Raw genomic sequence first — 11,887 nt, 5'->3', positions numbered from 1 at the left:
TATTTTTCCATATTTTTATTATTAAGAACAATTAGAAATCATGAAGTCAGCTATCAGAAAAGAACAGCCAGCCACTCGTTCCTACCACTACTAAATTCTCAGACCAAAGGAACAGCCCTGGTCCTATGAATCTTCAGACTGAATGGTCAATCCTGTCTCTGGGAATCCTCAGACTGAACGCCTTGAGCTCTTGCTTCCTTTTTCCTTCCATTCCTCTCTCTGCCCAGGCCTATCTCTTCCTCTCTCCACCTACCTAGTACAGTGCTTAAAGGCTTGTTACTCCCAAGAATTAAAGGTGTAAGCCATCACAGCTTGGGTCTGTTTTTGTTTTAAACTGGATCAGTCTAGTGTAGCCCAGGGTGGCCTTGAACTCACAGAGATCCTTCTGCCTCTGCCTCCCAATAGCTGTGATTAAAGGTGTGTGCCACCACTGCCTGGCCTCTATGGCTAACTAGTGGCTCGTTCCACACTCTGATCTACAGGCAAGCTTTATTTGTTTTAGTACAAACAGATTATCACCACAATAAACACAATACGTTGTATAGAAGTATGAAATTATTTTTTTAAAAAGAAATAAGCATAAAGATAACAAGTAAATAAATAAATCCCAAAGGCATTTGGACTGTTTGATGACACATAAAATTTCAGTTGTATGCTTTTAATGCTCATCAAGAAATTTATTGTGAGCTGAGCAGGTTGGGACTGGATAACCCCAGCTTTTGATTGCCTGAAGCCGAAGGAACACTAGCTTGTAACCTGCTTGTTCTACACAAAGACTTTTAATACACCATGGAAAGAGAAAAATGAAAAAAAAAAAGAAAAGTAAGCTCATTGTTGTACATGAATAGTCAGCATTTTGATATATAAGGCAATTTTCCATTACTTTTCTTCTTCTTTTATTTATTTATTCTGGGCATGATGATAACATGCCTTTAATTCATCTCTTAGGAGGAAGAGTCAGGAAGATTTCTGAGTTCACTGGAAGCTTTGTCTACAGAACCAGTTTCAGGATCACCAGGGCTATACAGAAAAACCCTGTCTTGAAATACTAACTAAATTAATTAATATCTATTATCAAAAGTTAAGAATTTTTGTATATAATTTAATTTTAACAGAAACACTTTTATCTATCCTTCATCTTATTCTGAATATCCCTTATAGGTAGTATAATCTTCATGCTATTCTTATTAAATTTAATTTTCATATGTCACACTGATCACTGCCACACTGCCTTTTTGGAGTATAAGGTAATAAACTATTTGAAGATGGTATTTCATAATATCTCTAAGTCAGAAATTCTGATACCTATCTGCCTAATATGACTCTAGTTTGAGGAGGAACAATCAAAATGTAAAGGGAGAGTAGTCAATGTGAAAGCTTAAATCTTAGTATAAATATCAATAATGGTAAATTAACTAAAGTATGGTTATTTTAATGAAATTCAATTTGTTCTTTGGGTCTCTTCCCATAAAGAACTTGTTGGCATGTAAAAATTAAATCCCACCCCACGGCAAGGGTGTGGTTTTTGTGTGACTGCAAGGAACACTGTTTCTCCTTCTCATCAGCCAGTGTGTTTGGGGCTTTGGAATTTTGGTTTGTGATTTTTTTTTTCTTCAGTGGTTTACCCATTCCTGTCAACATCAAACTGCATCTAAATAATTTCCTTAGGACTTGATCATGGCTTCAGGGAGGAAGATATTTTAGCTCTAGGTGCAGTTGTTTCTATTGAAACAGAAATGATTTGGTTCCACTTAATCTCTCGAGTCTAGAGTTCTCAGTTGCATAGCTTTCCCTTACTGAAACTGTCTGCGAGGAGACTGCTTCCTCTGCCTGCACACAGGAATCAGTTAACTTAAAAGGAGAAATGAGAAGCTGCAAAAAATGTACCCCCCTTTGCACACATACACATACTGGTGCATGTTCGAGTTAAATGCTCATCTCTATCCTTCCTCCAACCAAATTTTACTAAGAGCACAACAATTTTCATATATATGATGCATGGATTTCTTCCCAGTTACCTAAGCAGCTCTGAGATCCATAAATAAGTGAATTAATAAGCAAATTAATAAATAAATAAATCCTTCAAGCACCTGTATACTTTCTCTAACCTTGAAAACATCCCTAATACCAGTTTTGCTTGCAAATTTTCATTCCTCAGTCTTCCCAAAATACAGTCTTGCATGCGCATTTGATTTTATGCAAATTATTAACATGCCTGTACAGTTGATAAGCTTGAAAAGACATAATTGAAGGGAAAAGTATTGTTAAGTAAGTCATCACTGCTTAGCTACAGAATGGACAGTGACCTACACCTTTAATGTTTGATCCCAACACTGAGGAGGCAGAAACAGAGACAGGTGGTGGATCTCTGAGCTCTAGGCTAACCTTGTCTACAGTGAGAGTTTCAGGACTGCCAGAGCTACAAAGAGGAAACCTTGTGTCCTCTTGCAGGAAGGAGGAGGCAGGGAGAATCAAAGAATTTATCTGCTTATTTTTTAAAAGTTCTATAAATTCAAAAACCTAAAAACATGCATAATATTCTTGCTATTTTGAAAAGTATGCCACCTCTGTTAAAAGTCAGTTTCACTGACTTCCAAGAAAAAACAAAATCCCAATTTTAGTTCTTAAGGACACTGTTTTTTGTTTGGTTTTTTTTTTTTTTTTGGTTGTTTGTTTTTTGAATTTTGTTTTTTTTTTTTGAGTTCTAGGTCTGAGTAAAGTGCTTATCCTCTGCCTGAGGATACTGTCAGCATTGTTCTCCTTAGCCTCATTGACCCAGGGTGAGCTGAGAAGGAGGTACAACTACCCTGATTACAGAGCAGGACTTCTACTTTCTCCTGTCAGGACACAACTTGTTACTTACTTGTATATATATTAAATTCCTCACATCTGGGATAGAAACTTTGTAAGGTGTGTGTGTGTGTGTGTGTGTGTGTGTGTGTGTGTGTGTACATGCATGTGTGACAGCATGCATGTGTGGTGGCTGAGTGCCTGCATACCAAAGGATTTTTAAGAGCCTTCGCAATCTGGGAATTTCCCTCAGCCCCTTCCCTCATTTTCTGAATGTCACTGAAAGCTTTGTGGTCTGAAATCAAAGACCGTAAGCAGGCATTGTGCTTTCATTCTGCAGATTTAAATAACGCTCTAGCAATACCACCAGAAAAACCTAACTCCCTAGGACCAAATTGACTGAATTCTGCAACAACTTTAAAATGGAAAAGTATATGCCTCAATTATATACCTGGAAACAAATATTCTCTACCAAATTGTGATATTATGTAATATATATATATATATATATATGTACATACATTCCGAATAGCCACTTTCTATGTACAAAAATAAAATAAGAGGTTCCAAAGGCATCACAGTATAAAACGCTGTACCGCAGAGAAGGCAGAAACGCATTTAAAGCACCGATGAAAATGGCGTGCAATATAATTACCTCAAATTGCTGTTCGCTTGACACCCTGACACTAATTTTATTCAAGCCATTGGGAAATAAATGTTTTAAAAGCCGTGCTTTCGGAACGCTGGAACTTGCGGGGGTTGTGAGGTCTTTAAGGAAAGGAAAGGGTAAAGTTTCTAGCAAGCAAAAAAGAATTAAATAATCAATTTAAAATAAGCTTCTATGTAGATCGACAGCCTTTAATACCCACGTTTTTAACGCTTGCCCTATACGTGGATTTCTTTTTTTTTCTTTCAGCATTCCCTCACCAGATGGATTTTTGCTACTGCAGATCAGCAGAGGGTGTCAGATCTTTCAGAGTGCACCAGGCTGGAACCAGCAGAGCTTCTTAGCAACTCCCCCCTCCTCCCCTTTCTCGCGCTCTCTTCCTCCCTCAGACAACTCGCTCCCCCTCTGTCCTCCCCCCTCCACGTAATTCCGAAAGAGCAGAAGAAAGAGAAGGAGAACAAGCAAAGAAGAGCGAGTAAGCACCGGTCGGAGCACAGAAAAAAAAAAACAAAAAAAGGAGGACTGAAGACGGCCAAAGGGGATAAAAAGGATCAGGATGGACATCCACAAAACGCAGCGATTGCGGAAATTTTCCAGCGCCATTGGCTGGGCAGTGTGAGTCTTTCGGTCGGGCGTGATTTCAGCACCGGGGGCTCTGGACAGCACCTCGGGGGTACTTCTGAGCAACCCACAATCAAGACAGGAACTCCTCCAGCTGCCTGGACCTCTGAAGCTGCCGAAAGCTCTGCTTTGTATCAGAAAGGCAAGGTCAGTCCGACGCACAGCCATCACAGGCAGTGCGCCTGTACTACGCTGCAAACCTGCTTGTTTCTAACATGCACTTGCTTCTAATTGCTAGCATTGTTCCCTTCCTGGTTAGTGAGGACGCCTAAACATGATTCTGTAAGGGTGCGTTTCCTTTTAATTTTACAGGTATATATTTTACTTATTTTTAAAGGGTTGAGGGGGGAGTAGTTTGCTTTCTCTTCTTTTCTCTCTTCCCCTACTTTCCACCCCCCACCCTTTTCTGCTTGCTTTGCACTATGTGCTTGGATAGTTTGTGGATATAATTATTGACTGGCGTCTGGGCTATTGCAGTACGGGGGGGTTAGGGAGGAAGGAATCCACCCCCACCCCCCCAAACCCTTTTTTCTCTTTCTCTGGGATCGGACATTGGAGCACTAAATGAACTTGAATTGTGTCTGTGGCGAGCAGGATGGTTGCTGTTACTTTGTGATGAGATCTGGAATGAATTGCTCGCTTTAAAAATGCTGCTTTGGATTCTGTTGCTGGAGACGTCTCTTTGTTTTGCCGCTGGAAACGTTACAGGGGACGTTTGTAAAGAGAAGATCTGTTCTTGCAATGAGATAGAAGGGGACTTACACGTAGACTGTGAAAAAAAGGGCTTTACAAGTCTGCAGCGCTTCACCGCCCCGACTTCCCAGTTTTACCATTTATTTCTGCATGGCAATTCCCTCACTCGACTTTTCCCTAATGAGTTCGCTAACTTTTATAATGCGGTTAGTTTGCATATGGAAAACAATGGCTTGCATGAAATCGTTCCGGGGGCTTTTCTGGGGCTGCAGCTGGTGAAACGGCTGCATATCAACAACAACAAGATCAAGTCTTTTCGAAAGCAGACTTTTTTGGGGCTGGATGATCTGGAATACCTCCAGGCTGATTTTAATTTATTACGGGATATAGACCCGGGGGCCTTCCAGGACTTGAACAAGTTGGAAGTCCTCATTTTAAACGACAATCTCATCAGCACTCTACCTGCCAATGTATTCCAGTATGTGCCCATCACCCACCTCGACCTCCGCGGAAACAGGCTGAAAACATTGCCCTATGAGGAGGTTTTGGAGCAGATCCCTGGCATTGCTGAGATCTTGCTCGAGGATAACCCTTGGGACTGCACCTGTGATCTGCTCTCCCTGAAAGAATGGCTAGAAAACATTCCCAAAAATGCCCTGATCGGCCGAGTGGTCTGCGAAGCCCCCACCAGGCTTCAGGGTAAAGACCTCAATGAAACCACGGAACAGGACTTGTGTCCTTTGAAAAATCGAGTGGATTCTAGTCTCCCGGCTCCTCCTGCCCAGGAAGAGACCTTCGCTCCTGGCCCCCTGCCAACTCCTTTCAAGACAAATGGGCAAGACGAGCATGCCACCCCAGGGTCTGTTCCAAATGGAGGTACAAAGATCCCGGGCAACTGGCAGCTCAAAATCAAACCCACACCACCGATAGCAACTGGGGGCGCCAGAAACAAACCCCCAGACCAAGGCTTGCCCTGCCCCGGGGGCTGCAGCTGTGACCACATCCCAGGTTCAGGCTTAAAGATGAACTGTAACAACCGGAACGTGAGCAGCTTGGCTGATTTGAAGCCTAAGCTCTCCAATGTTCAAGAGCTTTTCCTCCGAGATAACAAGATCCACAGCATCCGAAAATCTCACTTTGTGGATTACAAGAACCTCATTCTGTTGGATCTGGGCAACAACAACATCGCGAACATAGAGAACAACACTTTCAAGAACCTTTTGGACCTCAGGTGGCTGTACATGGATAGCAACTACCTGGACACGCTGTCCCGGGAGAAATTTGCTGGGCTGCAGAACCTGGAGTATCTGAACGTGGAGTACAACGCGATTCAGCTCATTCTCCCTGGTACTTTTAATGCCATGCCCAAGCTGAGGATTCTTATTCTTAACAACAACTTGCTGAGGTCCCTACCCGTGGACGTTTTTGCTGGGGTTTCCCTGTCTAAGCTCAGCCTGCACAACAATTACTTCATGTACCTCCCAGTGGCAGGGGTGCTTGACCAGTTAACCTCTATCATCCAGATAGATCTGCATGGCAACCCCTGGGAGTGCTCCTGCACCATTGTGCCTTTCAAGCAATGGGCAGAACGTCTGGGCTCCGAGGTGCTGATGAGCGACCTCAAGTGTGAGACGCCCGTGAACTTCTTTAGGAAGGATTTCATGCTGCTCTCCAATGACGAGATCTGCCCCCAGCTGTACGCGAGGATCTCGCCCACGTTAACTTCGCACAGTAAAAACAGCACTGGGTTGGCGGAGACCGGGACGCACTCCAACTCCTACCTAGACACCAGCAGGGTGTCCATCTCCGTGTTGGTCCCGGGACTGCTCCTGGTGTTCGTCACCTCCGCCTTCACCGTGGTGGGCATGCTCGTGTTTATCCTGAGGAACCGAAAGCGGTCCAAGAGAAGAGATGCCAATTCCTCAGCGTCCGAAATTAATTCCCTACAGACAGTCTGTGACTCTTCCTACTGGCACAATGGGCCTTACAATGCAGACGGGTCCCATAGGGTGTATGATTGCGGCTCTCACTCACTCTCAGACTAAGCTCTACACCCTGAAGGGGGAGAAGTGCAGGAGGCAATGTACACTCTGCCGCCAGCATCTCGTGGGAGCAGGAGAACATTGACCCAGATCTGGCGTGTCACAAGCCTCGACGGACATAAGTAAATAAATAACTATGAACTCACTAGACTAAGAGGCTCTAGCCCCTAAGCTTCCCTCTGAAAACAAAGAGCAGGCTGTGGAGCTGGGAGTGCAGCTAACTCGCTCTTTGCGCCTTTTGACTAAAAGCATGGGGCCTGCCAGAAGAATCGAGCGCCCTCGCTCTGAGCCAAAGGTCCCTTGGGGCTACCTGCAGTGGCTCTATACATATATACATATATCACATCTATATAGAGAGATAGATATCTATTTTTCCCCTGTGGATAGCCCGAAGATGGCTCCCTGTTGGTTATGCAGGGATGGGCAGTTGCACGAAGGCATGAATGTATTGTAAATAAATAACTTTGACTCCTGACAAGAACAAAAAACAAAAGAAGTGCTGCATGGCTCGCATGGAATCCTGATGCTCCAGGGACTCTGACCCCCAATCCCAACTCCCCACTGAGACTGGAGACGGCGTCACAGCACCCATCCTCTTACCTGATAAGTCCCATCGTATCAAACTTTCTATAAACAAATTACAGTATAATCAGAAAGTGCCATTTCGCCATTATTTGTGATTGGTAGGCAGTTCAGAGAGTATGTTTACTGTGAAAAAAAATGTAAAGGTTTTATTTAAGACATTTGCATGGCTAGTCATCAGTCCATTTTATGAGTTAACAATGTATTTTGTTGAGCAAAGTTTTTAAGGGTTGTCTTGGATTATCTTATTTTGACGGTGATGTTTGTTTTTATTTTAGTTTCTGAGGGGGAATATTTTTCTATACATATCCAATAATGCCTTCCATCTGAATGTAAAATAAGTACCCATGATTTCTATTATAGTAACAGTGTAATTATTTAAGAAAAAAAGATTCTGGGGCAGTTAAGCATGACCAATTAATGTCATTCTAGTGCTTAGGCTGCGATCCTATGGTAGCAATTGTGTGCTGGTATAAATCTTACTTATAAAGTAGGAACAAAGAACCGAGGAAGCACGTGAAACTTACTAATTCTATTCGAGGATTTTATAATGGCATATTTTTTCAGTATTAAAGTGAAAATGTTTTCAAATCTGGGTCCTTACATTTTTCCAGTTTTCTATGTGGATTATGGTTGAAGGGATGGGGGAGGGGGACGGTTGGGGTGGCTCCTTTCCTGGGTACCAGAAAGGGTCTCACTATAATCACCTTAATGTTTAAATATTCACTAGCTCTCCTCCTCACAGTCCCTCACATCCTCTTCGATTTTACTGCTTTTACACTGTCCATAAAGTATAGTTTTACATCTCCCTCCCTTCCCCCTCTCCTAATGCGTCAGTGAATGCCTTTATTAATACTGGAAATCCCTCACTGTTGATTTTGTTGGCGCTGCCCACACTGCAGATATATTGGAGATGTTAGTATAGATTTGATTTAATTGACTCTGTCTACATAGGTTTCATTAAACAGAGAGGGATTTCATTGGTCAGCACTCCGCCATGAAAGACAGCCCTAATGACTGCTGGTTGAAATGCTGCTGGCATTTTGAATTCCACATCTGCTGAAAACGGGAAAACTAATTAGTGGCCACCCACCCTCTCCGCCCCAGCAACTACATATTGAAAATGGTTGAAGTACTCATCTTTATGGAAATCAATCATTATCCTAAAGAAGTGTTTTACTCTTATCATTCCAGTTTTGGCTATGGCCCAGTAATTTTCAAGGGAAAGCAGCAAACTATTGGAATTTTACTGACCAATGTAGTTCTGGTCTGAGGCAGATGCCAGAGCAAATTCTAAGCAAGTCCATTTTATCAGCAGTTAGGGTACAAACCACACATATTGATGGGATCTGCATTCCACCACATACACGCTCTTGAGAAGTATGGCAAAGATAGTAGAGCACACACTGAAATCGCAGGATTCAAAGTTAGCTGCGTGAAAGCCCCCCAGAAGCTGTTGTAACTAGATTTCTAATGGGAAATAATTTCCTAGAACAGCGATGTTCTGGAGTATGTATTCTTTATTTTAACACTTTTAAAACAAAATCTTTATTGTAAATTATGACTCTTCCTAAGGGCACCCATTATTTATTTTTCTCGACTCTTTTGTTTGTGAGTTGCATTTCCTAATGATAAAATAGGAAAACGATTGTTGTCTGGCAGTTGCTCTTGGTTATTTACTTATTATTTGTTTTTCATAAGAAAGCTTTAAAACTTTTATGGGGAAAATGCTGCACTTTTGGCAAGCAATCAACAGATTTGTTCATTGTGAAAAAGATGGTAAAGGAGGTGAGTAATGTCTCCTACGACCTTAAGAAACAAAAGAGGATAAAGGGAAGCCTTACAAATGTCTCTCACGAAAGGCATCATTTATGCATTCACTGAAAACTTTCGACTGGGGCATAGTAGGAATTTTACAATTGATACATGATTAGGAAAGATTAGGGAACAGAATCTGTCATAGAACGTGTGAACAGAGAAATTTTCCTTAAGTAAACAGAAATTACAGTGTAATAGTCTTGCCAAAGCAATCAAATTGTCCAAATAATATTTTAATGACCTTTCTTAGTATTTGTGTGCCAGACATGCTACTTTACACTCTCATTTAAGTTTCAAGGTCACAGGGCAATTTTCCAAATATTGTTATTTCCATTATATAGATGAAACGAGTGAGGCTCAAGGACAGTACATGATAATTTAAATCATATATGCTAAAAATAGAATGACATCTAATTCAATTTCCTTCATACTTCAAAACCTCATTTTTTTTTTTTTTTTTTTTTGGTTTTTCGAGACAGGGTTTCTCTGCGGCTTTGAGCCTGTCCTGGAACTAGCTCTGTAGACCAGGCTGGTCTCGAACTCACAGAGATCCGACTGCCTCTGCCTCCCGAGTGCTGGGATTAAAGGCGTGCGCCACCATCGCCCGGCAAAACCTCATTTTTATATAGAGCAATCATCATACCAAGATTTTAAAGATTATTAAAACACAAAGTCATAAATACTATCACCATAAAACAGATTGGGAATGAGTTTCCAGCTTCCCACTTAGAATAGCATTGGCCTTGTGCACCATTAGATTGTCTATGACAAAACAATCTTACCTCAGATTCAGTGAGTGAGCTAAATTTGCACTGCTCTCCCTTAGAATAAAAGAAAATAGTTAAGGAAAAAGACGAGTGTACCTTAGGATAAATACTCATACCACTGAATCTATATTAAGTTTGCATTGATTCCAATCTCAAGAATGCTGCTAGAATCTTAATAAATAATGATATACATGAAAGCCTATAGAGAAAGCATGTCCTATGACTTCATGATTATAATAATTGATTATTAAGACTGACTGTTCTTTATTCACTTTAGTAGAGCATCTCTGCCACAATTTAATTTACCTAGCAAAGTTCTTTTAAAGACTTCACAGAGCCACATACAAGTAAGTAGGACACATAATGTATGTGGTTTCTCACATGTGTTTTATGTGGAAGTGCTTAGTGTTTTTTATTTTCTATTTACACAAAATGCTAATATAACTGTATTTTGATGTTCATAGATAATGTATCCTGTTTCTAGTTAAATCGTATTTTAATGTATCACAATGAGCTGAAACGTGTTTTATGGTGACCAATGGGAAGGAGAAGACAAGCAGCCAGAGTATCCTATAAATGGCTTTGAAGAAACTCTAAGCTGCTGTGATTAGTGCTGTAATTAAGAGCTTGATAGAATTTAAGTTGTTGCCATTGAAATTTGTCTAATACTTTTTTCTTGTTTATACAGGAGGAAGCTGGGATAACTGTTTTAACATTAAGACAATGCAGTTGCTTTTCCTAATAGTATTTGTACTATGTGTAATTAGAATTGTCAGAAATTTCAGTAACAGCTAAAATTATATTGGTCAATTCAAAGACAATATATTATTTGGCTCTAAGATATATATATATTGGTTTTTCGAGACAGGGTTTCTCTGTGGCTTTGGAGCCTGTCCTGGAACTAGCTCTGTAGACCAGGCTGGTCTCAAACTCACAGAGATCCGCCTGCCTCTGCCTCCCAAGTGCTGGGATTAAAGGCATGCGCCACCATTGCCCGGCCAGCTCTAAGATTTTTTAAAGAGCATAGTTAGCATAGAGAAAGAAATACATGATTTTTCAAGTGTGAAGGTAAAGTGTGTATTGATAATAGGATTGTAGAATGTTAAACAATAGTGGCTTTTTTTTTCAGCACTTCTGCTGGCTTGTTTATACATATTTTTATTTGAGGTGCTTTCCCGAATAAAATGGTAATATAAATTATGCTAACAATTTAATTTCAGTATTTAGACTTCATCTTTATTTTGTTTTTCTTTCAAATTGTAATCTGCTATATTTTTGAAGGCTAGATTCAATATAATATCAATGAAAATCAGGAAAATCATGTTTCAATGATTAATATTATCTATATATATATTAGAACTAAAGGAAGAGAGCTAAATTCATTAAAATTTAAATTTCTCTCTATCATTCTTTTTTTTCCACCTGTGTCCTTGCTAGAAGATATTTTCCAAACTCACACACAGGACAATTTTTATCTTAGTATTCATATTAATATTGAAACTTAAAGCCACACCATCAAATCGATTTCATGAGATCATCTTGTACAGTCCCCATGACAGTCCATGAGACCATCCCGACAGTCCATGACACCACCTCCTACAGCCCATTAGACTACCCGTTATAGTTTATGATACCTTTTACTAGAGTCCATGAGACTACTCATTATAATCCATGAGACCACCCCCAACAGTTCATGAGATCATCCATTCCATAAGACCACTCCCTACAGGCTGAGAAGTGGAGCAACATAAACATATGTTGACCATGCTAGGTGCTATCAAAATTTGACTGGATTTCAGAAACGAAAGTAGAAGACTTAAGGTCATGATGAAATAACTGTTCAAGAATTATACTTTGTAAATAAAATAGACCACTGAAGAAATCATCTTGGGATTTCTTTAAATCTT

At 40.5% G+C, this 11,887-nt stretch overlaps 1 protein-coding gene across 1 annotated transcript; it reads left to right on the top strand.

The window, feature by feature from the left end:
• The first annotated feature begins 3,718 nt into the window (after positions 1–3,718).
• Slitrk1 (SLIT and NTRK like family member 1) lies at positions 3,719–7,986 on the top strand. Its single transcript, XM_005355650.3, has one exon. It carries the CDS (start codon positions 4,726–4,728, stop codon positions 6,814–6,816), a length of 2,091 nt encoding a protein of 696 aa, XP_005355707.1. The 5' UTR covers positions 3,719–4,725; the 3' UTR covers positions 6,817–7,986.
• The last annotated feature ends 3,901 nt before the right edge of the window (positions 7,987–11,887 follow it).

The sequence above is a fragment of the Microtus ochrogaster genome, chromosome 17 (assembly GCF_000317375.1).
Source record: "Microtus ochrogaster isolate Prairie Vole_2 chromosome 17, MicOch1.0, whole genome shotgun sequence".
In the NCBI taxonomy this organism is placed as follows: Eukaryota; Metazoa; Chordata; class Mammalia; order Rodentia; family Cricetidae; genus Microtus; species Microtus ochrogaster.
This window is presented reverse-complemented; position numbering and strand designations above follow the sequence as displayed.